We start from the raw sequence: 26936 nt of genomic DNA on the forward strand, positions 1-26936 counted from the left end.
TTATAGTAACATGGACAAATAAGAAGTAGTCTGTAGTATGATCCTTTTGAAGAGGCTGAGGTTATATCAAGTTAGAGTTTCTGGAGATGAGTGGTGTTCAAACATCTTCTTTGTACTCAAGAATATATCCATCCATAGCTACTCAGTACTAAGGCAAGGCAATCATGACTGTCTGAACTGTGGAGTGAACTTAAAGCTAGACTGGGAACTTTCTTAACTCTTTAACTCTATCTCAGAATTAAACAGTATATAGCCCAGTGGTAAGGTAGACCTCTAGCTTGCATGAGGTCTTAGCACATGTGGATATGCGCACACACACACACATACACACACACAGGGAGGGAGAGAGGAAGGCAGAGAGAGAAACACAATAGCTCATACTTAAAGAAACACAATTTATCTCACATAAACTAGCACACAGACAAGTCCACATGCATACACACATAAGTAATTTGAAATTATTCCCTTATTCACTTTCTAGGTTTAAGGCTCAACTGCCTCTAAACATGTGACTACTTAACTCTTAATGAAAAACGATCTTCTGAGACACAACAGCAGACACCAGCTTAAATATGACTGCTGTCTGAAGTTTGGTTGTTTTAGTATGAGGAGAAGGGAGGAAGAGAAAACTGAAGAGGAAGAAAGGAGAAATGGAAGACAGAACAAACTGTATCTCATTGGGGTTTGCAGCAATCATGGACATAGCTCCTTGATTTCCAAGACCTGCTCTGTCAAGGGCACCAAGAGATGGTTGCTTGGATTTGATATCCATTGCCCTGCAGCAGCATGGATCAATAGTCTTATAATTTCTCAAGCATATATTTGGGCATTTTCTTCTTAGTATAAGAGAATAAACAAGTGAAAAAAAGAAACACAACCATGGAAATACATTTTTTTAGCAAAATTAAGGGTAAAATATTTGTTATGTGGAAGTGTCAGAGAAGAAATTTAGTTTGTATATAACTAAAAAAAACATATGCTTTAAACGGGAGTTAAGATTCAGTTAAAAATTTGAGAAAGAAAATATTTTTATCTGGTCTGAGTGGTTCTATGTCATAGTTTAATAGAAAAATAATTGCATTCTGAAATGGTTACAAATGAATGTAGATATTTAGGGCAGTACTGTAGAGACTGTCTTGAATCTCAGAGAATTTCCTTTTTAGGAATGGTCTTCGATAGGGCATGTTTCAGAAGTTATTGTCGGAGAGTGTAGCTATTAAAGAAACATGAACCAGATGTGGTGGTGCATGTCTTTAATTCTAGAATTCAATTTCTATGGGAAGATTGTAAGTCTGAGGTTAGCTTGGGTTACACAGACAGTTCAAGTTTATCCTGAGCCATGGAGAATGATCTTGTTTCTAACAAATGAAGAAACAAACACAAGTGGTTGGACTGTCACTCACTGGTAGTTGGAAAAATATTGCTAAACCAAAAACCATAAGTTTTTAATCACATCAAAATATATTCTTTCACTTTGATCGCACACGGAAGGTGATAACATCAACTAACAATTATAACAAAATCATAATTGTTGCAGTAATTAATAGAACAGTTGCCAGAGAATTTAAACACAGACATCAGGTTGTGTTTCCTTAGGGAGTCTTTATAATTGGCAGGGATTGTGCTAGCAAAGGAAGTTGGATCTGGGGACATGTACCTGTGTTGTTCTGTTTCCCAGAATTGAAATGATCCCTTCCAGGTAAAGGAGATTGCATCACTGAGTAGCTAGACCATGTTGTCCTTATTGCCAGGAGTCACGCTGTTTTTAACACAGTAGAAATTAGCTGTGAGCTGATGACCTGAGACTGATGAAACAATTTTCTTCCTTCAGCCCGCTTGTACTATACACACACTTCTGCCTGACAGTCCAGAAATCAATTACACTGCTATTTTAAAAGATATTTAGCAGTATAAATTTTGATTTTAAAAACACATTCTGACTTTAAATGACCAAATAAATGTTTCTTATATTTCCTATTTTTTCTCTTTATTTATTTTGTTTTTCATTTTACATACCAACCTCAGTTCCCCCTCCCTCCCTTTCGCCTGCCCCTCCAACTCCCCCCTTCTGGCCCCATCCTCTTCTCAGAGGAGGTAAGGCCTCCCTTGGGGAGTCAGCAAAGACTGGCTTCCCAAGTTGAGGCAAGACCAAGCCTCTCCTGCTTGTATCAATGCAGAGCAAGATATCCCATTATAGGGAATGGGCTCCAAAAACTCAGTTCATGCATCCGGGATAATTCCGGGTTCCACTTCCAGCCTTCCTGCCCCGCCTTCTGCCCAACAGATCAAGCCATATAACTGTCACTCACATTTAGAGGGTCTAGTTTGGTCCCATGCAGGTTCCCCAGCTATCAGTCTAGACTCTGTGAGCACCCACTAGCTTGGGTCAGTTGTGATTTACACCATCATGATCTTGAATCCCTTGCTTATGTGATCCCTCCTCCCGCTCTTCAGCCTAACTCCAGGAGCTCAGCCCAGTACTTGACCGTGGGTCACTGCATTTGTTTCCATCAGTACCTGGATGTTGGCTCTATGATGATAGTTATGGTAGTCACTAATCTGGCAGAGTAGTTCAGGCACCCTCCCCATTATTGCTAGTAGTCTTAGCTGCTGTTATTCTTGCGGATTCCTGGTAATTTCCCTAGTGTTAGAGGAGGCTGTTTGTTTGTTTCCTGGCTGTCCAGACTCTGAAATAATCACTCAGAAACTCTATGATTTGTAATACTGTTTGACCAATAGCTTAAATGCATTTCTGGCTTATTCTTATATCTTAAAGTAACCCAGATCCATTAATCTGTGCATCACCACGAGGTTGTGGCTTACCAGCAGTTTCGATGGGCTGTGGTGCAGGCATTTGTTCTCAGCGGTGGCTACATGGCATCTCACTGATGCTGCCTTCTCTCTCTAGATATTATCTCTTCCAGCCTGGTTATGGTCTGTTAAGCCATTGACTGAGAGCAGCTCCTTTACTCATGAACCAATAAACGCAACACATAAACAGAAGGATGTCCTACACCACCCTAGCACCAGGTTTCTCTCTAACTCCATTATGGCTCCCTCTATCAAGATATCTTTTACTGCTCTCCCCCTCCATCTTCCTCAAGTTGGACTTTTTGATTCCTCAAGTTCCCATTTTCTGTGCCCTCCCCTATATCCCTTCTCCCAGTTTACCCAGGAGATGTTAACTATTTCCCCTTTCTGGGGCCCATATGTGCTGGATTCAGGCTGAAAGATCAGAGAAGCAAAGCAGCCAAGCACTAGAGAGCTCTTAGCTCTATGAAATCTTCAAACTGAAAAGATACTGAGTTCCTGCATCATCCTGCCTTAAATTCCCCTCTCATGCTGGTATTAAAGGCATGCACCACCTCGTCCAGGTCTCTATGGCTAACAAGTGTGGTAGCTGGGATTAAAGGTGTGTGCTACTACTGCCTGGCCTGTATGAGTGACTAGTGTGGCTAGCTCTGCATTCTGATCTTCAGGCAAGCTTTATTTATTAAAATACAAATAATATACCACTATAACCTGGGGTGCATATCAAAACCCTTTTCCAATAATCAAAAATGAAGAGCCACATAAGAAAGCAAGTAGAGAGCTTTCTTTTAATCCAACATTACCTTGGGCTCAGAGGTTTATTGCCTGAGTTTCTCAGCTTTATCATGTATGGATCATGGTGGGAAGCTTATTAAAACTCTGGCTTCTTATACACAAATTTGTGTTATGTGCACAAGTTTCAAATGGAGTCTCTAGTTCTCATGAGAATAAATATTTAGTCTCTGAAATTTAAGAACTGCTGATTAGTCCTTTAGAGTATGAAATAATGTCTTTACAGAATTATTTCCAGCATCTTGTTCCTTTATGTGTGGTCCTTAGACAGTATAAGCAGCATCATCAGGCACCGTGTGAGTGATGACCAATCATAGGGCTTGCACAGTGAGAATCTGCACTTTCACTGTAATCTCCCAGTGACTCATCTGCATGCTCAGTATGAAAAGTCTTCATTTTCAAGGAGTCTGGCTCTGCAGACTCAAGTTGTATTCTGGCTCTGCCAGAGTCTAGCTTTGAACTTGGATCTGTAATACTCCATGCTATGCACCATTCCTTTGATCAGAGGGTTAATGCCAGAACTCCAGACCCAAGTTTGAAATAGTCATCATCTGTTTTTAGCCTTATAATTACACTTGTTTTGTATTTTTTCTTTTCCACTTTTCTTCACCTATAAAATTAAAAGGTAGGTTGAATTTCTGTTGGTTCAAAATTTTGGAGTTCATATTTTCCTATTCTATCTCAGAGATGGCATTACAGGTGTGTGTTGTCATGCAGTTTCCCTTGGGGGATTCTTCATTTTTATATTAAAAAATAATTGTGTGTGGTCATGGGTATCGAGCTGGTATATACATATGTGAAAACAGGCTGTCAGATTCCATGGATCTGGAGTCTTTGTGAGCCACTGGACATGGATGATGGAAACAATAGGTACACTTAACTGATTAGCCCCACCCTTAGGTGATACTTAAATGTGCTTTGCTGATAATGCATAACTGTTGAAGCACACAAGAAGTTCCTCATTTTATTTTTGCTCCTTTAATACAAGTAAGGTATTTTGTCTCACTTATCATCAATAGAATGTTGTCAAAATAGAATAATTGTGAAATGTCTTCAGAATACTGAATCATACATGATTTCTTTCTTTGGACTCATCCCTGTACCATCTAGTGTAGAAAATTACTATGGGAGAAGATAGTCTAATTATTTGATTTACATGTCTTCTTTTATAAGCTTAGAGTCATATGTCTAAGGCATTGTGTGAATTTAGTTCTTCAGTATCTTCACCACACCACAGGTATTAGCAAAAGCCTGTAATTCTGAAGATTAGATGACTTAGTACAGATATCTGTAGGTGGCACTCTAAATAGTCTCAATCTTATTAAACATAAATTGATCATGTGAGTTATTTGTTAACCTAAAATATAGATATGTAAATACATTAAACTAAGCCATTCTCATGTCAATATCAGCTCGTGAGTGAACAAACTCTTGCTGCTTTCAGAAATAATTAACTCTATTTTGGAGGAGGGGGATTTTTCGAGACAAGGTTTCTCTGTAGCTTTGGAGCCTGTCCTCAAACTAGCTCTTGTAGACCAGGCTGGTCTCGAACTCACAGAGATCCACCTGCCTTTGCTTCCTGAGGGCTGGGATTAAAGGTGTTCAGAACCACCGCCCAACTAGAAATAATTAACTCAATAGATTAGGTTAGATAGAAAGGACTGTGCCTAGCTGTGCTTCACCTTCCTTGTCTTTGAAATTATGTGGAGATTTGTTTATGCATATTTGTATAAGCACATATTCTGAATATTTTATTAAAAATAGACATTTATTTTAATAGTTCTGAAGGATGTAAAGTTCTGAGATTTCACTGCTGGTAGACATGGTGTCTGGAGGACACTTCTTGAATTACAGATACAACCTTCCAGTTGTGTCCTCTCATGAGGAAAGGGACAAACAAATTCCCTTTTATCTCTTGCATAAAGTCCTAATCCCAGTTCTGAGGTCTTAATTCCCTCATTAACACACAAGGGGAATCCTCCGTATTATTACCTTGAAAGGAAGGATTCAATGTATTCATTTGAGAGGTTACAAGTACTTTACCTGCTTCAGATTTTGAAGACTGAGTTCTCATACTTTTCAAAACAATTGTTTGTACATTTGTTTCTTTGTGTGAGACTCTGTGAGTGAATATGTGTGGTCTGTGAGTGGACTGTCGCATGAGTGTGGCATCATGTGGCTTCTGGGTACTGGAGTGAGGTCATCAGGCAGAGAGGCAAGCACTTTGACCTGGATTTAGTTGTCTTGTTGGCTCTCGTGTTCTTTTCAGCTTAGCTATAGAGTAAGTATACTGTCTCAAGTATAACCAGAGTTCAAAGCTGTAGACGCACTTTGAATGAATAATCCTACAGTGACAGAGGATATATATATATATATATATATATATATATATATATATATATCTGTGTCACAGATTGAAAAATTAAAAGTATATATAATCCACAAGAAAGCAAGCGGTGTAAGTATTGACACTTTTGCTACAAGTCTACAAAAGGCACATTTTGCCTGCACATAAATGTTTTAGAGTACAAGAAACCCAGATTGAGGGAACTTGAGCCTTTTATACAGGCACCGGACATGCATCTCCTTCCGCTCCAGAGTAAACTACCTCTGTTATTCTGGATAACAGGCATGCCTGCCATTTGCTTGAAAGGGAGACACTTACTCTGCATTCTGAGGCTGTTTGCTATGCTCATGTCTTTGAAAACATAATCTTGAATAAAGGGCAGCCAGCGCTCAACTTCTTTAGATGCACAGAAATATTCCGAGTTCACCGAGAATTGTCTCCTAAGTCTACCTCACTTGATTCTAACTAGTAAGCAGCAGGCAGAAAAAAAATTATAAGTATTTTTGTTGAAGCAACTTTCCTTACTCTATACATTGACAAAATCCTTTGGGTGTGGCAGGGATTTATGTCTTCGTTTTAAGTCAGAAATCTTTCAATTTTGGATACAAGCGAATTATTTTCTGAGCAAAAAACAAGAGAGGACCTCTGTGTTGATAGAAGGTGGCATGTCTAAGGCTGGCCAAAGAGCACTTACTCACCTTTGGGAGTCTGTGATTCTGACAAAAATGAAAGCCCATCCTGACACATGGGGATTGGGCCTTTATTGCACAGGAAATAGGATTATTATGCTTCACAACATCAGACACCTTTACCTAAATCTTAGCTTCACTTGGGATCATACCAGTTCTGAGTCCTGGCCTATCTACTCGTAAACATTCTAGATTGGTCAAAATTTAAATAAATTGTCATTTCCTCATGAACTATAGCAAGCAGATGCTTGCTAGTTCTTGTTTGCCTGTTTCAGGTCTGGGAAGAAGAGTACACAAATATGATCACCTGTTCATTTTCTGTCTACAGAATGCGCCACGACTTTTGTGATGAGCGCTGTTTTTGCTTGTGTTCCATAACAAGAAACAAATGAACCAAACAAATAAACAAAACCTTAATGCATGTCTAGAGTACAGGAAAGTCAGATTGGAGAATGTGCTACCGTTCCTTGCTGTAAATTCTTTGGTTGGAGGGAATGGGTGAATGAGCTGTTCTGAGTGTGGAGATGGGTCGTCACACATGATATTTTTACCATCACATATTTAAATATTTCTATTTTCTATTATGAAAAAACAACTTAAGATTATCTTCATATTTGTTTTTCAGTGACTTACAATGCCTCTTTAGATGCTTTCATTTCCAGCACAACCAGCAGTATAAATACTTTGGTGCTGGCGTGGAGAGAGAAGGCAAAAAGGCTCCTTAAAATGACACCTTTCAACATTGCCCAGGGCGTTCATGCTTTTGATTACCACTCTCGGCTCAATCTAATTGGTATGTAAAATAAATCACGATAACTATGAGGGCCTCATAAATTGTCTAGGATGCATATTTGTATGCAGGGAAGTACTGAATCTTGTTGCTTTATTGCCAGGGAGACCAACTTGAGCAGCTTACATTTTATTGCCTGAGAATGTTTGATAATGATGCATATGATGTGCAGTGCATTTGAATTACACTGGGGTGAAATATGAGAAAGCACCCCGATGCTTTAATGAGTCTTTTATTAGAATTGGTAGGGGTGGAGATGACATAGGGAAAGAAGACAGTTTGTACAGCATCTGTTATTCTGCCATCTTCCTAACTCTGTCAAATGTTGCTCTCAAACAAATCCATCACTTTTGTTATTCACACACATGTGAGCATGCACACATGCACATCCACAGCAATACATACTTGCACACATCAGTATAACTGCAAATCTTAGATACTTTTCAGGGTACATTTTCTAGTAATTTTTTGAGAATTTATAGGCTATCATAACTTAATAAACAGTTTATTAAGGAAGTATTTTTGATACAAAAGGTATCAGAAATATAAGCTTTTCCAGGTATTAATCTTTTAAATTAAATACCTAGATATTATGAAAGTTGATAATTTGATCTATGGATATGTAAGTCCAAACGTTATAAAACCAACATGCAGATCTGTTATGGAAAAATCAATAGAGTAGTTATAAATAGCCTCTATAGCCTATGGTATGGGTCATACAATTCCACATTCAGTAGTTAGCATTCACAGGAAAACTGCTGGTGTTCATTAAGCAAACAGACACTTGAAATAATGAATAATACACAGCTGAGATTAACACAGACCTGGTGAGATGGAATGATTTCCAAGAATACTCTAAACTATATCAGAGAAACCTGGGGGGAATTGATGAATTAGTTTGGTAAGGACTCAAATATCACCCCTTAGCCAGGCAGTGGTGGCACACGCCTTTAATCCCAGCACTTGGGAGGCACAGGCAGGTAGATCTCTGTGAGTTCGAGACCAGCCTGGTCTACAAGATCTAGTTCCAGGACAGGCTCCAAAAAACCACAGAGAAACTCTGTCAAGAAAAACAAAACAAAACAAAAAAAATCACCCCTTTAACTCACTGGCTGACTAGTTATTTAACCCTTCTATACTGATCTGTTTACTATTTGCTGGAAAACATAATAAGGGCAGGTATATAATCAGTTTAAGACCAAGACAGAACTAGAGACTTAAATTACATCTCACATGCTTGCATAGTACTTAGCTTGGTCTTGAGAAGGTCCCTGCTTATAAAGGAGCCACGATAAAAATACTTCATTCCACAGTAAGCCAGGATGGACATGTTGGTGATTTTTGGTGGCTTGTGCAATAATTGATTATTTAAACAGTGGTAAAATTAATATGCTCCTAATATTTCTATTTATTGATTTGTGACTTGTGAATATTTAGGTTTTTTTTTCCACCCAAATACCCGTCATCCTGTCTAAATTTCTTGTGGCCCAGAAACAGGGAATTTTGGGGCTAGAAGGAGAAAATGTATTCCCTCCCAGGCAGGCCTTGTGTAGGTTTCTAAAGGAGACAATCTTTTTCCCTTCTAGTATGAAAACTTCTGTCTCAAGTCAATGGTTCTCAAACTGTGGGTCGTGATATCCTGCATATCAGCTATGTACATTATGATTCAAATAGCAGCAACATTCAAGTTTTGAAGTAGCAATGGAATAATTTTATGGTCGTGAGTCACTACAACATGAGGAATTTTGCTAAAGGCTTGTAGCAATAGAAAAGCTGAGAACCACTGCTTAAGGTCAGCCCACACCCATCATTCGACTGAATCCACAAGTTAGTTGGGCAATGACAAAGTTTTCCTTTCTTCAAGACAGGGTGCATTAACGTTCATATGTGAAAAACTAATTTCACAAGGATGATTTAAAAAACATCTTATTTTCTTTTGAATTCTGATCAGCGACTGCTGGCATCAACAATAAAGTTTGCCTTTGGAATCCCTATGTCGTCTCTAAACCTGTCGGTGTTCTATGGGGTCATTCCGCCAGTGTCATAGCAGTTCAGTTCTTTGCTGAAAGAAAACAACTTTTCAGCTTCTCCAGAGATAAAGTAAGTCACTTGACACCTCTAATTTTCTGCCCTCCCAGTTCCTAATCTTCACTGGTCCCTGAATTTCTCTGAGAGGTGTCAGTTGTTCATGCAAACTGGCTAACTATGAAGTCTTGGGGAAAGCTTCATTTGGAACAAGTATTGATTAGTGGTTACTTCCTAAGAATTCTGGGCAAGTGAGCAAAAAAATCATTTCATTAAAATTTTTTTCAAATGATGTATTCACAGGTTTAATTCTTTTAATTTGACACTCCATATGTCGCATCTTAAGAGCATCCAAAGTTCTTATTAATTCCACATGGAAAAGAATGGATGTGGGGACAAGAAAATGCTGTTTGGGTAAAAGATTGACAAGGCACAGTTGGCTATTATCACATTAATATGAAAGATTCATTAAATTATAAATTCAAGCTAATGGAAAATATCAAGAATACAATAAATTTTAATTAAATGTCTGGTTGATGACCTTGATTGGACTGTTTTGTCTTATTTGGAGATTTTAGGGATTTGACTGAGCATCTCACACATGATAAACACACACTCTACCACTGAGTTATGTTCTCAGCCCTTGATGGGGCATTATTAATATTGTGGATTATGAACCAAGAATCATGCAGACTAAACTAAATTCTAAGTACACTATAGTATCTGGTTAAGTAAATTTCTTAATCTCCAAACACTTTACCTTTTATGTGTTATATAATTTCCATTTTACATAATTCCATACATTAAAGATTCAGCCAAAATTATGATAGATTTTTGGCAAAATTGATAGCTCAGTGGTGAAGAGCACTTGCGGCTCTTGCAGAAGACAAAGGTTATTCCTTGCTTCCTCATGGTTGGGTTCACAACCACTCATAATTCCAGTTTCAGAAGACTAATGCCCTCTTCTGACCTCAGCAGATACCAGGCATACATGTGGTACATTTGCATATGTACTGCCAAACACACACACACACACACACACACACACACACACACAAAAAAAAAAAGTTATAGATTTCAAGATACTTGGCTATGAAGAAAAAAGTGGATAATAAGTGGAAATAGTCTCTGATATTCATAGAACTTTTTTCCTGTATTTGAGGAATCTAACTGTGTAATAGGAAAAATTATGAAACTTAGAAAATCATCTTCAACTCCTTAGCCATCTCCCAGTCTTCCTAGTTATTGTAACTTACTTTTCTTTTTAGCTATGATATAAATCCCCCTTTCCCTTGAATATTACCAATAGGCTGCCAATTCTTGTTTATTCTCTCATCAAACTCTGTTCATCATCATGCTCCTTTATCTCAGCTGACACTTTTCTAACTTTAAAAAAAAATCTTGGCTTTGCTGGGATTGGTAGTGCATACTTTAAAACCCAGCACTTGGGTGGCAGAAGCAGGTGGACCTCTGCTCATTTAAGGTCACTCCTGTCTACAGAGTAAAGGGACACATAGTGAGACTCTGTGTAAAAACAAAAGAAAACAACAACAAAAGAAAGAAACTCTCATCTCTTTAACTCTACAATACTGCAAACATTGCTATGTCTTCTTAATGCAGAAGTTTCCTTCCATTCTGCTAATAAAGTAGTTTGCAAGAAACATATGAATGAATGAGAAGCCGTCAGCCTCTCAGTTCTACACTCCATTTAGCTGCCATCTCTGAAATTCTTAATCTTTCACACAAAGCCCTTCTCCAATTGGTCAGTCTACTTCACTTCTTTCTCTTCACGTTGAATAATTCACACGTGAGCTGTATTAGCCCTTAGCCCTTACCACAATACAGTTAACTGGCACTGCAATTCCACGTTCTCCTGGAGTTTCCTGTCCTCTATTATAACCGACAGAGAGGTGTTTGTCAGCCTACAGATCTTTTGGAGTGGCTCATGTAGACGTGGGTGTTTCCTTCTGTGTGCTCCAAATGTTCTTCATTAGAATATTTTTCATCATTAATTTTCTTCCTTAAGATATTGTTTTTTTTTTTTTATCTGTATTCTCAGTATCTTTCACAACCCCTCACATACTGTAGGTTTTATTCTTTGAGTCCATGTTTCTAGCTCCAAGTGAAGAACTATTTCTTTGGACAGAAAGTAGTAAAGAAACTCAGAATGAGATCTCTTAGGATGCCCTCCTGCATTCAGTTGTCTTATTTTTTGAGGTCTTTGAAACCTTTGTTCTGACTTCAATTATTGAACAGTGTGTTTCTATATTTTATCTTTAAATTTTGACTGGAAGGTATCGGTTACTTGTTAAATTCATTCTTATCACTCCCAGGATCTAACACATATTAATATTGTAAACACACGGTAGAAGATAAAATGTAAATAGTGTAACTCTTAATTCAGCATTAATTTTTTTTTTTTTTTGGTTTTTCGAGACAGGGTTTCTCTGTAGCTTTGGTGCCTGTCCTGGAACTAACTCTTATAGACCAGGCTGGCCTCGAACTCCCAGAGATCCGCCTGCCTCTTGTTTCCTAAAGGGCCTTTGGTTGGATAGCACTATCGTCAATCCGTCGCTAAATTAGAGGATCAAAGAGAGTCAGATCTAAACAACTTCCTCACAGTACGAGCTGCAAAGTTAGTTCTTTCAGAGAAGGTGTTTTATTGTCACTTTTCAAGGGAGCACGAAACAACTTTATTCCTTTAAAATCTTGTTTTCCCCATCTATGGTGATTGAAAATTTTGCTGGCTATAGCAGTTTGGACTGGCACCTCTGGTCTCCTAGAGTCTACAGCATTTTAGTTCAGGCTCATCTTGCTTTTAGAGTCTCCACTGAGAAGTTGGCTGTAATTGTAACAGGTCTGTCTTTATATGTTTTTTTTTGGCATTTTTCTCTTACAGTTTTAATTATTCTTTCATTGATCACTCTATGTTTAGTGTTTTGATTATTATATAATGAGGGGTATTTCTTTTCTGATCTAGTCTTTTAGATGTTCTCTAAGCTTCTTGTACTTTGACAGGTATCTCTTTTTATGTAAAGTTTCTTATATTCTTTTGTTGAAAATATTTTCTGGGCCTCTGAGATAGTATCATTCTCCTTCTTCTGTTCCCATTATTGTTAGGTTTGATCTTTTCACAGTGCCCAGATCTCCTGGACATTTTGCGTCAGGAGTTTTTCAGAGTTAATATTTACTTTGACTGTTCAATCTATTTCTTCTATTATATTTTTAAAGCCTGAGATTCTCTCTTCCATCTCTTTATTCTGTTCATGACTTTTGCATCTGTAGTTCCTGTTCACTTACTTACACTTTTCATTAACCAAATTCTCTCAGTCTGTGTTTTATTTATTCTATCTCCATTTTCAGGTCTTGATGAGTTTTGTTCTTTTCCTTCAACTGTGTATTTTTTTGTGACATTCTTGACATTCTTTAAGTGATATCTTGATTTTCTCCAATTTTTTCATTATCTTTTTCTCAATTTCTTTAATAAATTTATTCATTTTCTCTTTAAGAAGGTCTATCATTATTATAAAGTTGCTTTTAAGGTCATTTTCTTGTGCTTCAGATGTGTTGTAATATTCAGGGCATGCAATAGGGGAAAGGATGGATCCTGAGGATGACATATTGCTTTGACTTGTTTTGATTGTGTTTTTTAGACTGATAAGATTAGGTATCTGGATTTAAAATATAGTCTAGATGTCTATTCTGGGTTTTTCTTTGTTGAATGGGCATTTTCTTCCTTAATGTCTGTTTCCTTTCTGTTCTTCTGTTTGGGGTGGCCTGTGGTTAAAAAGGGTTTCAGCCCAGATTGGGGCCTGGAATTCAGATGGCCTAGATGACCTCTGATCCAGCAGGGGTTTGCTGCCCAAATAAGCGGCTGGAGTTCTGGCTTTGTGTGTCGCCTCTGACCTGGTTGGGTATCCTCTGACATTCAGGATGCTGGCCTAGCTTCTGGTAGAGTAGAAGACTTCCGTCTGTTTTTTAGGTATCTCTGGTCTCTAGTGGAATAGGAGGTATCTGCTAGAGATATTGGCTGGGACATGGTGATGAGGAGAAGAGAGGGATTATGGTTATACTGGGCAAGCATTAGCAGGCAAAGGGGAGGGCAGACTTACCATGGATTCAGGAAGCTTGCCTGACCTCTGGTGGGTTAGGAGAGTTTGCTTGGAAGTTTGGGCCAGGATGTGGTGATAAGGAGAGGGCTACTTATTCTTGTGGGTATCTTAAATTTGTGTCCAGTGTTTATCAGCTGTAGGTGTTCCCTTTTTCATTTATATTTAAAGAATTGGGGAAAAAGTAAGAGAGAATGAGAATAATAGTCATAGTAATGTCTAAAATTGATGTCAATGAACTTGACTTAGTTGGAAAATGGTGCCTTGTTCCTGGGGAAAGAATTACAAAATGTGGTTTTTCTTTTTAGATGTTTATTTATTCTTTTATAAATTTATACACATAATTTCTTTGACTAAAAATCCCTTCCATCCATTATTCCATTTATCCTCTTCCACTCACACAAAATCCCTTCTTTATCCCTAGTTCTCTTTATAATTTATGTCGTGTGTGTGTGTGTGTGTGTGTGTATGTGTGTGTGTGTCTGCCTATCTGTCTGTCTGTCTGTGTAGGCTATTTGCTTGATGGGGCAGGGAACCAGTACCTACACCAATATGACATCCTCTCCCCCTGCAACTTTTAACTGCTCCTCTGTGAGGACAAACAACTGTGACTTGATTCAGGATAAAACCTGTAGCTGATGTATTCCACATAAACATTCTTGTAAGACTATATCCAGTTAAACAAAACACTCTTTAAGTGTTTATTGATTATGGTTTTGCTTATTACTGTGAGACTTACCTATAAATGGAGCTGTTATATAAGGTTGTACTCCAGCACTTTCAGTGCCTGTCTTCTTATTTTTACACCTAAGCCATGTACCTTGGAACTGACTTCCAAGTGCCAGGCTTCTGCACTGCAGTCTTCAAAGCCCCCTAGCCAGTCACATCCTCATGCCTCCTCTCTCTTTTTCTATTTTTTCTGTACTGTTATGAACACTAGAAAGCCTCCCCACACATAATAATTTGAGTCAGCTTTCTCTCCCTCCTTCACTTTTCTGTCATTATTTGGAAATTATGAACCTTTTAAAGCCATGTACCTTGAGTTAAATCTTATCTGGTGCTGACTCGGCTTTCAAAAGTACACTGAAAACAATCTCTGTCTGTCCACACATTTATTCCTGCACCTCCCTATTCATGCAGCTACTTATTATAAATGTAATGTTTGCAGTAAACAGTGAAATCTTTGGTTATTGTACTTTTATTAGTGTCTGTATAAATAATAGTGATTTTGCCAAGCTCTGGCAAGATTCTTCTAAAAAGCCTGACTACAGAGTGCTGGCCTACATCTTAATCCAGTCCTCACAGTTGTGATTTGGGATGATTTAGATAATGGGTTGAGCAATTTTACTACATTCTCCCCACATAACTGAAATAATTTCTGAGTTGGCAGCCGTGTTTTCATAAGAAGGTGAGGGAATGGATGGATAAAGTCAAAACATGCACGATCATGGACGTGCGTTGGGTTAAAGTAGAAGCCATGTACCTGCAGTCTCAATGTATTGGCTTCTACTTCTCACACACATAAACACGATGGTCATTATAATCGCGCATTATTAAAAAGTTGACAGTCGGTATAAAATGAGGTGAGAAAGTTTATCTTTATCATTATGTGAAAACAATTTGCTTTAATAGAAAAATCAATAGTTAGGATCTATATCCCCAAAAGGTGGATATAAAGGTGGAGGTGAAATGGAGAGCCCCAAACAGGCCCTGACTCATCATAACAAGAACCTGACTAATGGGAATTTGTATGACCACTATAAGTTGCTAGGCATCAAAATGTAAGTAGAAACAGCACATGTGGGTAAAAATTTAAATTACTGAACAAATTGTTAAATATGAATTTTAGGAATTTATCTATTATTCTTAGTAAAAAAGAAAACATAATTGACAAACATTACTATTAAATATATTTTACTGAATGTGTTGGTGCAAATGTTTATTCCTAGCACCTGGGAGAGAGAAGCAGGAGGAATAAAAGTTTTCAGATCATCTGCAGGTACACATCAAGCTTAAGGCAAGCATAGACTACATAAGGTCCCGTCTCAAACATAACAAAAACTAAATATAAATGTATACACACTGGGTATGCTGTATGTACATAACTTACTAGGAAGCTGCTAGTTAGTTCCCGGCTGCTTAGCCCTGAAATAATCACACAGAAATTATATTATTTAAAACACTGCTTGGCCCATAAGCTCTAGCTTCTTACTGGTTAATTCTTACACCTTAATTTATCCATTTCTATTAATTTATGTATCACCATGTGGCTGGTGGCTTACCAGCTAAAATTCCGTCCAGCTCTGCAGGGTCTACATGCCTTCTCCCTGACTGTGCCTCCTTTCTCCCAGCATTCAGTTTAGTTTTTCCCACCTAGCTCTGTTCCCTTATAGCTCTGCTATAGGTGCAAAGCAGTTCCTTTACTAACCAATGATATTCACGGCATGCAGAGGGGAATCCAACATCATGTGTGAGAGTGTATGTGTACATACATGTGCGTGTGGAGGCTGAAGGCTAAGGTCAGATGTATTTCTGTAACTTTCCACCTTATTTTTTGAGACAGTCTCCACTGAACTAGGTGGTCACCATCTGCCTAGCCTGGTTGGCTAGCTGATTTCTTGAATCCTCCTGTCTCTACCTCTCAAGCGCTGGGAATATAGATATAAACTGCACATGGGTGCTGCACATCTAAATACAAGTTGTTAATTATGAACTGTGTTCTAGTTTGTTTTATATTGCTGTGATAAACACTATGGCTTGATGCAACTTGAGGAGGGAAGGGTTTACTTGGTTTTCATTTCTTATATAAGTGAAGACACATGGGGAAGGAACCCAAGCAGTAATCTTGAGTTAGGAACTGAAGCAGAGACTGGAGAGAGTGCTGCTTATTTGCTTCCTTCCTTTCTTCCTTCCTTCCTTCCTTCCTTCCTTCCTTCCTTCCTTCCTTCCTTCCTTCCTTCCTTCCTTCTTTTTTTAAAATCCAAGACCCCTTGCCTAAATGTGGCACTATGCACAATAGGCTGAGTGCCTCTCCATACATCATTAAAAAAATTGTCCTATAGACTTGCCTAAAGGTCAGTCTGAAGGACATGTTTTTTTCAACTGAGATTTCCTCTTCCTAGATGACTCCAATTTGTGTCAAGATCACAAAAATCTAAGCAGCACACATGACAAGCCCTTTCATAGCTGAGTTATCTCTTCCGTCCCTAGCATATTCATTTTGAACCGTATCTTAGTTCTATTTTAGAAGTTAACTGAACACAAAAGAAGGGAGAAATTTATGACCCTCGTATAATAACTGTGCCATTGAGCAACATCTTTGAAAATGACTTGATTGAAGGAACTGAATTAATAGGAGTTCTTTTGTGTCACTAACTGGATCTAGACTGAGGACAAAATTAGTGGGTAGTCATGATCTGGATTAAAGCCAAATCATGTGATATTAGTTCTTAAGCTGGTAGAAAGATTTCTCGTTCACAGAGATTAGCATTGACTGGGTCATAAAACCTCAGAAAACTATTCACCTTGGAACAAACAGAAGACCTAGAAAATTTATTTTTAATATAATACTCTCTGAGCCTGTCTTCAAAGATTTATGATTTAATTGTCTGTGAAAATGGCTTAAGAATAGGTAGTGTTTAGAAAATCTCAGTTGTCTTTATAGTCAAGAGAGAGAAGGAAAGACACTGTAGGAATATGTTAATTAATGTTCCCTTTTTATCACTTGTTGCCCAGGTCCTGAGACTCTGGGATATTCAACACCAGCTGTCCATTCAAAGGATAGCTTGTGCTTTCCCTAAAGGGCAAGACTACAGGTGCCTGTTCCACTTCGATGAAAGCCACGGACGACTTTTCATCTCCTTCAATAATCAGCTTGCCTTGCTGGCCATGAAAAAGGAAGCCAGCAAGAGGGTGAAGAGCCATGAAAAAGGGGTCACCTGTGTCCTTTACCATTCCCTCCTGAAGCAGGTAAAGGCACTTTATTCTCTGCTACTGTCTTGACATATCCCCCCAAGTCAGTGGTTCCTTTTCTCAATTTAACCTAACACAAAACCAAAGGTGATGGCCACCTTCTGTTGCAGAGAAGTTTCCTTGATGAAGAAGAGCATGCACTGCACTGATGAATGGGTATAAGGACAAATATTTAGAGTATACTTGGGGATTATTTGCTTTAGTAAACTGGCAAAGGTTCTTCCATCATAAACAAAACAAAGACAGCAGAAATGACCACATCAAAGTGGATGAGGGAAGACTGCAAGGCCATAGACAAAAAGCAAAAGGCCACTAAGGAATGCCGAGAGTGGAGAAATCGTTTTCCCCAGGGAAGAGCACATTATTTGGTTACACATTATCAAATTGTCATTGCCCAAACCATACATACCAGTCACATTAGATAGACAGAGCAGGACATATTTAGGAATTGATAAATATATTTACATAACAATAATTAATGATAAAAAGGCCATTAATTGAAAATAGCCAGAGAGGACTTTCTGGAAGGGATTGGAGGAAGGAAAGGGAAGAGAGAAATGGTATAATTATATTATAATTTCAAAAATATAATTAAAAATATAATGGTGAATCTAATAAACAGCACACAGGCAGGAAGCAATTGAACACCACATACTCTTCTGCAGTATGTGTGTTTTTCCAGGTGGATTCCAAGGGGAATGTCATTGTCTGCCTGTCACAAAAGCATCACAATATTTGAGTTAAAGCCAGCACAACACAGAACATAATCATACCCATCTTCATTAACCTCTAGTTCAGGTTTTGAGCCAAAATGCAGGTGAACGTAGTTATAAAATTTCCCGTTAAGATCACCACCCTCTTGCATCCCCATGGAAAGTTCTGAAATATGCATGAAATGTAATTAGCAGAGATCCATTTTCCCCCAGCATATTTTACACCAGTGGCTCAAAGCGGCAGCCTGGAATGTATTCATAAGGAAATGATTCAGTTAAATGTGATTCCACTTGGTATGCAGCACGGGTGTTGTTTGTCTCCCACCGCTTTAATGACACTGCAGCCTTTGCTTATGAGATCGCTACCTGAATCTCAATGAAGCGTAGCTCCTCCAGAGCTTGAGGCCACACAGATCCTGGCCCTTCCTGGAGGACAGGAACTTCTTCCAGCCAGACAAGCTGGTAGTGGGATCAGTTGTGAATTTGGTTTCCAGGCACCACTGGCATTTAGTCTCCTGCCATGCTCACCTCAGGCCCCATGGAAACAACAGAGTGGGAGTGGGTCAGGAAACGGATCTCCAGCTTGTGAACAATTAAACAATAACTCCAACCCATTCTTGCTTCCAAAGGCTGGGGAGGCTTCTGCTCTGGCTCAGAGACACGGAAAACACTTTGTTAATAATGAGCATTGTGTCATGTCACCACTTCAAACACTCTGTTTTCTGGTTATTCTGGGAGATAAAATCCTTGACAAAACAATTCCGTGCCAATTCCATCTGCACAGCAACATTCCCACGCAAATGTTTTACTGAACTTCATGAAGGCAACTGGTTAATTTGGCTCCCTGGTGGCTGCTGAGAGCTGGCTGCATTTGTTTCCTAGAGAACATTCTGCTAATTGAGATCTGCAAAGTGAAAATGCCATGTTTGTGTGTAGATCTTTAAGATCCTGTGTTGTCTAGCTATAAGATGAGCCACACTCCGTGAGATGTTCAGCTGGTAGCATACAGGAAAGAACTGGAATCTTCCACTTGGGAGTTGAAAATCAAACCAAGGTTACAACAGGCAGGCTATAGAGACAAAGGGATATGCCTGCCCGTGTGACAGATGAATCAGGAAGCATCCCTGTGGAGTCAAGTGCATCTCTATTTGTTGTTATGCCTTACATCATAAATAACTAAAAAATAACTTTGAAGCACACAGATCTGTGTATTGAATCCACAGCCTTTCTTAGCTACTAAACTGGCAAAAAAAAAACCCACTTTAACATTACATTTTAGGAATATATTCTAGAGAAGTACAGAGAAAATTGTATTCCTACAATCCTTAACAAGTTGCTACTTCAGAGTAGTTGGGCAAAGCAAATAACATGCTTTGAAGACGTATCAGGTGTAAAAAAAATGAAGGAAAGATTAGTAAGCTGTCATTCCTTTTCCCCAACCCCTAAAAACTCGGGGAGACTGTTGTCTAGGGCAAGCCTAAATCTTACTCTCAGAAGCATTGTTAGGGAGATACCCATCACAGAATTGAAAATGAAAGAAGAGAGGGATGAAAAGGTGAGCAACAGGGCTTTGAACAGGAGTTGGGGGGTGCCCTACAAGCTAGCATGGCAATCTCGAAAAAAAAGAGTTAGTGCCAGCCAGAAGACACAACAAGAGCACCAGCGAAGCTCGGTGTGCACTGTGAATTTACAGGGGCCGATCAGATTGGGAGTTCTTATGGGAGCCCAGATGGGCTACACAGCTTGAAGCCAAAGGATGGACGCTGTTCACCGATGTTTCGGTTTGATCTCAGAAAATAAAGCACATACTTGAGTCCAAAATAGTTCTCATATTGTGAGCTCAATTCCTGGGAGCCTGAAATCTTCAGAGAGTCAGAGATGTCAAGAGTAGTTTTCCTGTCAGTTCTTCCACAGCTCTGTGGGGAAAAAGCTTTCTAGAGGTACACGGTGCTGATGACATCATTGCTCTAGCAGTTACGGGAGTGTGTATGCTGTTGTATTTTAAATGTGCAATGTGATGCATTTATACATAGATGAATGCAAATTTGTCTCCACTATTTATATTTATGTATATATTTTATTGAATATAAACAAAAGCCATTTTGATTCTACAATGACTTATAAAATTGTAAAGAGATCTCAAGACGAAAGGTTTTGAGAAATACTGAGGTCGAAACGTGGGAATTGCGATGCTGGGCAGATTACTGGCTTCACTTTCCTAAGTGTGTGTCTAAGAGAATTCAGGATCAGAATGCAGCACTGTGCCTTTCCCAGGATGCCTTGGTAGTGACTGGCTGCAATTCTCTTCACCCAATGCCCTGCCTCTAGTTCTCTTTGCTGGACTGGTTCTTCCAGCTCCGCCGCTCTTCCCATGACTATCATTGCTTTGAGGAATCTGTTTTTTTTCGTAACTTTCTCCAATTCCTTCATTTTTTGTTTGAAACAAATGTGCCAGATGATCCAGAATGTAGCCCATTGGCTCCCCCTCTATCTCCTTTTGTGCCGTCCTGAAGACTTTTATTTTGTCTGACAATAACCTTCTCTTATGTTGCCATTTTAGCATTTTGCCCACGTTTTAATGTTATTTCATCCCTGCTGGGTTTCAGAGAGGACCCCCACCATAACCTTTTATAAAAGTAGCTTGGCATATTTCTGAGAATTTATTTCCATGCCCCACCAAAGCTTCTTTCTAAGAGAAGGTGCTAAGCCATGCAGTCTGTTAAAGGCAACTGCACACTCTCACGGCCAGCCAGAGAACAAGAGTGATCTGATGAAGAAGACCACGGAAAGACCTTTTGAACATAGTATGCCGAAGGCACAGGTTTCTTAAATGAAAGTTTTCTTAGAAACTCATAATTGTAGGGAATTTTAAAAATATGTATTTCTAATATGTAATATGAAATTGAATAGGCAAAATTTCTGCTTCATGATTCTGACGGTCCTCTTATTAATGCAAGTTCATGTGGTTTTACAGAACATGATGTCAATTGTCTTCTCCTTTAATATATTTGTAGTCAAGTTAGATGGGTGTCACTGAATTTGGACATAAATAATGTTTGATATTTTTATCAGAATTACTAGCTTGTAGAAGACACCATCTGTAAGTTCTACATGCTAATTACAAGGAATTGAAACAATGCAGTTAAGCTCAACTAAGACAGGAGCTGATGCTGAGGCTTTGTCAACAAGTTTTATGATCACTTTGTGCAGAGTCTATTTCACACAAGTATGGTTGTGTGACGCACATTTTAAATTAGTAATATATTGAAAAAGATTTCCTTACCTAGTTCTAAACCTAGAACTACTTCATTATTCCCCCACACATTGTGTGTGTATGTGTGTGTGTGTGTATGTGTGTGTATGTGTGTGTATGTGTGTGTGTGTATATATATGTGTGTGTGTGTGTTTCATGGCCAGATGTTGACATCTGGTGTCTTCTTCCACTGCTCTCCACCATATATAAATATTAAGGCAAGGGTTCTCAGTGGACCTAGAGTACATTAATAAAACTAGTTTTGATAGCCAGCCTGATGTGGGAACCCTTAGTCCCGGGGCTAAATACAGGTCATGGTGCACATTTACACAGATGTTGAGCTATGGTCCTCGCTTTCATGCTGAACACTTCAGCTGAACAGTCACCTCCACATCACTCACCTTATAATAATTTTAAGAGGCAGAGTAGCATCTTTTATTATCTGATTTTTATAAATCTACTTTCTTTGATGGTTATTTTGCCCTTATGATGTTTTTGCATGTAAATATATTCATACTCAAGATTTTATTGATTAGAAGAAGACCTTGAAAATGGATTTCTAGGTTAAAGGATGTCCATGTTTGATAATTTGATACACAGTCTGCCTCTTGAATTTTAGCATTATCTAGCCTCCAAATGCACACGTGTTAATCTCATCTATGGTTACTTCAAGGGATTTGTTTGACAGTGGCCATCTGGCTTCCTTCAGTGCTCCCATCATCCTTGTCAGTGGGTGTCCCTAAAAAGGAACACAGATCATGGGCTGTGGAAAATTTTCAAACTGGGACTTGTAACTTTATCCAGAGTGATGCTATTTCTGACGATCAAGTCTCACACTTTCATAGGAAATCAATCCCAAATGAAATAATTCATTAAATAATGAGTCACAGGTCCTACCTTCCTTTTTGCACATTTTGCACATCTTTTTATATGGGTGGGGTGGGCTGATGAAGATTAAGTTACATGAGGATTTCAATAGTTCCAGTGTTAATTCTCTCAGTAACTGTATAAGGAAGTAAGGTGGAATTGATGGACGCTTTATCTCTGCCTTAGAAGACATGCCACGTTTTTAGCACTGTGTTCAGTACAAAGTTAGTAAGATTCCCGTTTGAGCAGAACTGGAAAGGAAACTAATAATGATATTCTCCTTGTGGCCTTATTGTTGGGCTCCATGGGACACATTTTGTGTTTACACAACTTTTTGTTGTTGGCCAACTCAAAATGGTAATTGACTATAAATCAGCCCTGAGACCATGTGCTCTGATCATATGATAAAGGCTTATGGTCTACCCCAGTCTTATGGGTTTCACCCATGCACACACACACAAACACACACACACAAACACACACAAACATATTTGCATGCTCACCTATACACATACTTATTTTACTGCATGTTATTTGGAAGAAGTAACACTCTTACCAACGGGATAAATATACTATAAATATAAATATAATTTAAGTGCTGCTGCTATTGCAGTATATAAAATACAATTATAAGTTTCTCAAAGCTTGCTTATAAATGCAGAGGGTGGGGTGACCCTGGAAGTGACTGGGAGGGGCACAGTGGACTGCTCCACTTTCTATTATTTGAAACAGAAAAGCACTTTTTGAGGGCAGCCAAAGGATTGCCTGTTTCTGAAATTAAATATTTGCAGAAATTTTTTTTTTCTAATAACTTCCCACCAACTCCACCCAGGAAGCACAAAGGAACTCTTCATGGGATCCCCTACTGGCGCTCCTCCAGAGGAGATCACATGGTCCACCTTGTCTAAGAGGTAGTAACACCTGGTAATTTTAGGCATCAATCAAGTCGGTACCCACAATCCCTGGTGCTACTATGCTGCCACCCACGACGATGCAAAATAAGGAAGAGCCTGAGGTCAGCCTGGTACCCAACATTCTATACCCCCCATACCTAAGAATATTCTATGCCCCCATACCTAAGAACCCAAAACAAGGGTCATGGTCTCTTCCCACCAGGGAGAGCCTTCACCACCAGAGTCAAAAACTGCACGGTGCCTCTTTCATGTCCCGAGAAGCAGGCTCCTCGCTGGTAGAAAAAGAACCCTCAGCTAAAAGGGGCTCCTCACTGTTGGCTGTGAGGAAATTAAATTTAAGTTTTCACAGAAGAGGCCATCTATCATATGTGCCTGTTGACCCCCTCATCCCACTAACTTCTCACTAATTTGAGTTCAGGGTGTTGAAACGGCTGGCCCCACCCTTTCACTCATCGACCCACCAGGTCCAAATGCAGCCCATTTTTCCTCCGAATTCTGGTTCTCTGAGGCAAGCAATGACCCCTCTGAAATTCCCAAATTAAACAGGCAAATGCAAGGGCATGAACATATTCCTGGATAGAACTGGATAGAAGGGGCAAGATTCATGAATTATTTTATTCTTATACAAGGGAACAAACACATATATATTTATTTATACATGTATTTGTATATATGAATTGAATTATTCTATACATTATTTTTCATTTAAACATATATATATATTAAATTATACATATATATACTTTAATAATTCTATGAGTATGGTAGGCAGTGATAGTACATACCTTTAAGCCCAACACTTGGGAGGCAGAGGCAAGCAGATCTCTGAGTCTGTAGACAAGGCCAGCCTGGTCTACAGAGCTAGTTACAGGACAGCCAGAACTGTTACACAGAAAAACCCTGTATCAAAAAAAAAAACAAAACAAAACAACGTAACAACAAGAAAACAAAGTGTTTAAGAATATGCATTATATTAAACGCTTTTGTCACAAGTGGTGATGTGGAGCTCTTTGGGGTGTTCTGAAGCCCTGTATACTGTACACAGGCAGACTCAGCTGGTGGTGCTTTTTCCCCATCATGCCATCACACCTTGTAAGCGTTGTGCGCCTCCTTGCTACTATTTGGAGGCTTTCTGAACTGCTCTCTCTGTTGCCTAACGTTCTTGTCTCCAGTTCTCTGCATAACTCATTCCTTCATGTCAGTTAGGTCTTGCTTTCATTTTGAAGCTACCTGAAGTACTCTCTGCTTCTGCCTCAACTATCCTTCTGTATAATTCTTACAATTAATACATTTTCTCTATTTTCCCTGTTTCTTTTTTCTCCCCCTTTCTTCATTTACTTTTTGTCGCATCACATTTTCCTCTTTTCTCATCAAAGGTGATACAGAGCCTTTCTTACTTTAGGTAAGTCTTAGAAGTACTTGGAAGCATATGGTAATCAATGAATCCGAGGAATTAATATGAAATAGTAGCTACAAATTAACATTGGAAGAGGTGAAATTTATAGATAGAGAATGGTTGTCTTAAAATATTGGAATCCAGTTTATATGCTAGTTCACAGTATGTTAGCATTCTCCTCATCTCTCCACTTACTGAGATATAACTCCTAGTGATGTGATGGAAAATGAGAATAAAGGAAGTCACCTGCTTCCTGTTATGGGCCCATAAATAGCACTGACTTCAAAAAAATACCATTATAAACAGCAATTAAATAACATATCTCCATCCCCTGGTAGTCAATGGCATCTGCTGCTATCACTTTGGATTTCTGCTGTTACTTAGACCCTACTCGGGATGCATATGAAGAATGACTCACTTTGCCTGCTATTTGTGGAATTGCAAGAAGACAATTAGGTGACATGGATATAGCTTCTGATTTCTTGAAATTGTCTGATTAGCTGTGACAGCCTTAGATGCGAGAAGCAGAAAGATCCCATATCTTCCTAGGCACTTACAAGCTCAGGTACATAGAACATATTATGGTCTTGTCACAGCAGGCCAGCATGTGAGGCCCATTTGCACTGGAAGGTGGGTTTTAGGTGAGGCCACTTCTGTTGTGCAGATGGAGTGCAAGTCAACAGTGGCCGAGGTTTACTCCGATAAAAGACAAGCAGGCTTGAACTGCATGCGAAAAGAGATTTGCTGTAGTCAAAAAGAAGCTCACCAGTGTGTTGCCAGTATTTATTCTGGACTTTATTGCTTATAAAAATCACTAGCTAAAAACAAAGTCCCCAGTCTCCTGGAGTTAAGTTACTTTCCTAACCTGCCAATCTATATTAACTGTAGTCTTAGCAAAAATGAAATCCTTTCAAGTGCGTTGTTTCTCTAATTCTCCAATGTTGCCCTAGAAGAATAGAAGCTAGGAAAAGCAGGTTGAGTATTTGTGACATGGTCGCTTTCAATGAACGGCTTTCTTGCCTTCAGCACGGGAAGGCAGATTTCCATATAATGGAATCAGACTGGCTGCCTGCTGCTGCCACAGTTGATTCAAGTTTCCTGCCTTAGCCCTGAAGGAGCAGAGAAGAGTGATACAAAGGGAGGGCTGGTGTGCTGGAGCTCAAGCAGGTGGGCTGGGGAGGGGGTGTGCCATGCAACAGGGGGTGGTCATTGCTGATCCCAAAACCAACGTCTACATGGGTAAAAGGGTCGAGGGGCAAATTTTTTAACAGGGTTTTTAAATGTCAATGTTATATAAACAAATATATTTTCATGTATATTTCTGCTGGGGAACAGTCATCTTTTAGTACTGGATATATACTACTTGCTTAACTTGAATTGAAAACAGTTAAAAATCCTTCACAATGTGAGATATGTTCTCTCATTATAATAAAGTTACATTTTATAAAATAGGTGATCTCCAAGGTCATGTTTAATTTTGTAATTCTGACTCTGTGCCCCACAAAGTTTATTACATGATTTCTGAAGTTGTTTTTGAAATTGGGCTTGTTTGCCCAGCATGCCTGACTACAGACATTTTGGAAGAGGTTGATTTCCAAAGTCTCCATTTTATAAGACATTAGGATACATCCTGATACTGTTAAAAGACTACTATCACAAATTGCTTTTTATGCTCAGAGAACGTTGTATTTATTTAAAGAGTATGGAATCATAATCCCTTAGAATTTATGTAGCATTATATTCTGGGCATTTTGTGGCTACTTCATGACAGAACGTGAAACAGCTGTTATACCTGCTCAATACCTGCATTAAGAATTGGCCTGTCAATAATTCATTATGGGTGGGAGAGAAACTCATGAAACCCTACTTCTCCCTGAGGAGTTTTCATTAATAGTTACTCAGTGATGTAGAGACTGGAAAGTTGCCATCACTGTTCAGTTAAATATTCCCCCTTTCATGCTTATATATGACATTCGAATTAAATATAGTGCATGATACACACAGACACACATGCACACCTGCACACATACACACGACAGGAAAGACATGGCAGGTGAGTGACTAGTATGAAGAAGGAGTTTGTTAGGAGTGAAAGGGACTAAGAGAGGATAACAAAGTAAGAGAGTGAATCCGATCAAATCGCTTTATATAAGTAAAAAATTATGAATCAAGTAAATAATGATTATGTAAGATAAGAACCATGATATATTTGAAATTTCAATGCGCATTGAACTCTAGTTTCTCAAGTTAACTTATAA

The 26936-nt window shown here is 38.8% G+C and overlaps 1 protein-coding gene across 1 annotated transcript in view; it reads left to right on the forward strand.

Moving 5' to 3' along the window:
* Wdr49 (WD repeat domain 49) overlaps positions 1-26936 on the forward strand; it is a 103082-nt gene that overhangs the window by 22494 nt on the left and 53652 nt on the right. The window contains exons 5-7 of the mRNA XM_057756720.1: positions 7265-7432; positions 9381-9529; positions 17299-17532. Of these exons, the coding sequence (XP_057612703.1) occupies positions 7265-7432; positions 9381-9529; positions 17299-17532 (551 nt within the window). The remainder of the gene's footprint in view (positions 1-7264; positions 7433-9380; positions 9530-17298; positions 17533-26936) is intronic.

This window comes from Chionomys nivalis, chromosome 24 (assembly GCF_950005125.1).
Source record: "Chionomys nivalis chromosome 24, mChiNiv1.1, whole genome shotgun sequence".
In the NCBI taxonomy this organism is placed as follows: Eukaryota; Metazoa; Chordata; class Mammalia; order Rodentia; family Cricetidae; genus Chionomys; species Chionomys nivalis.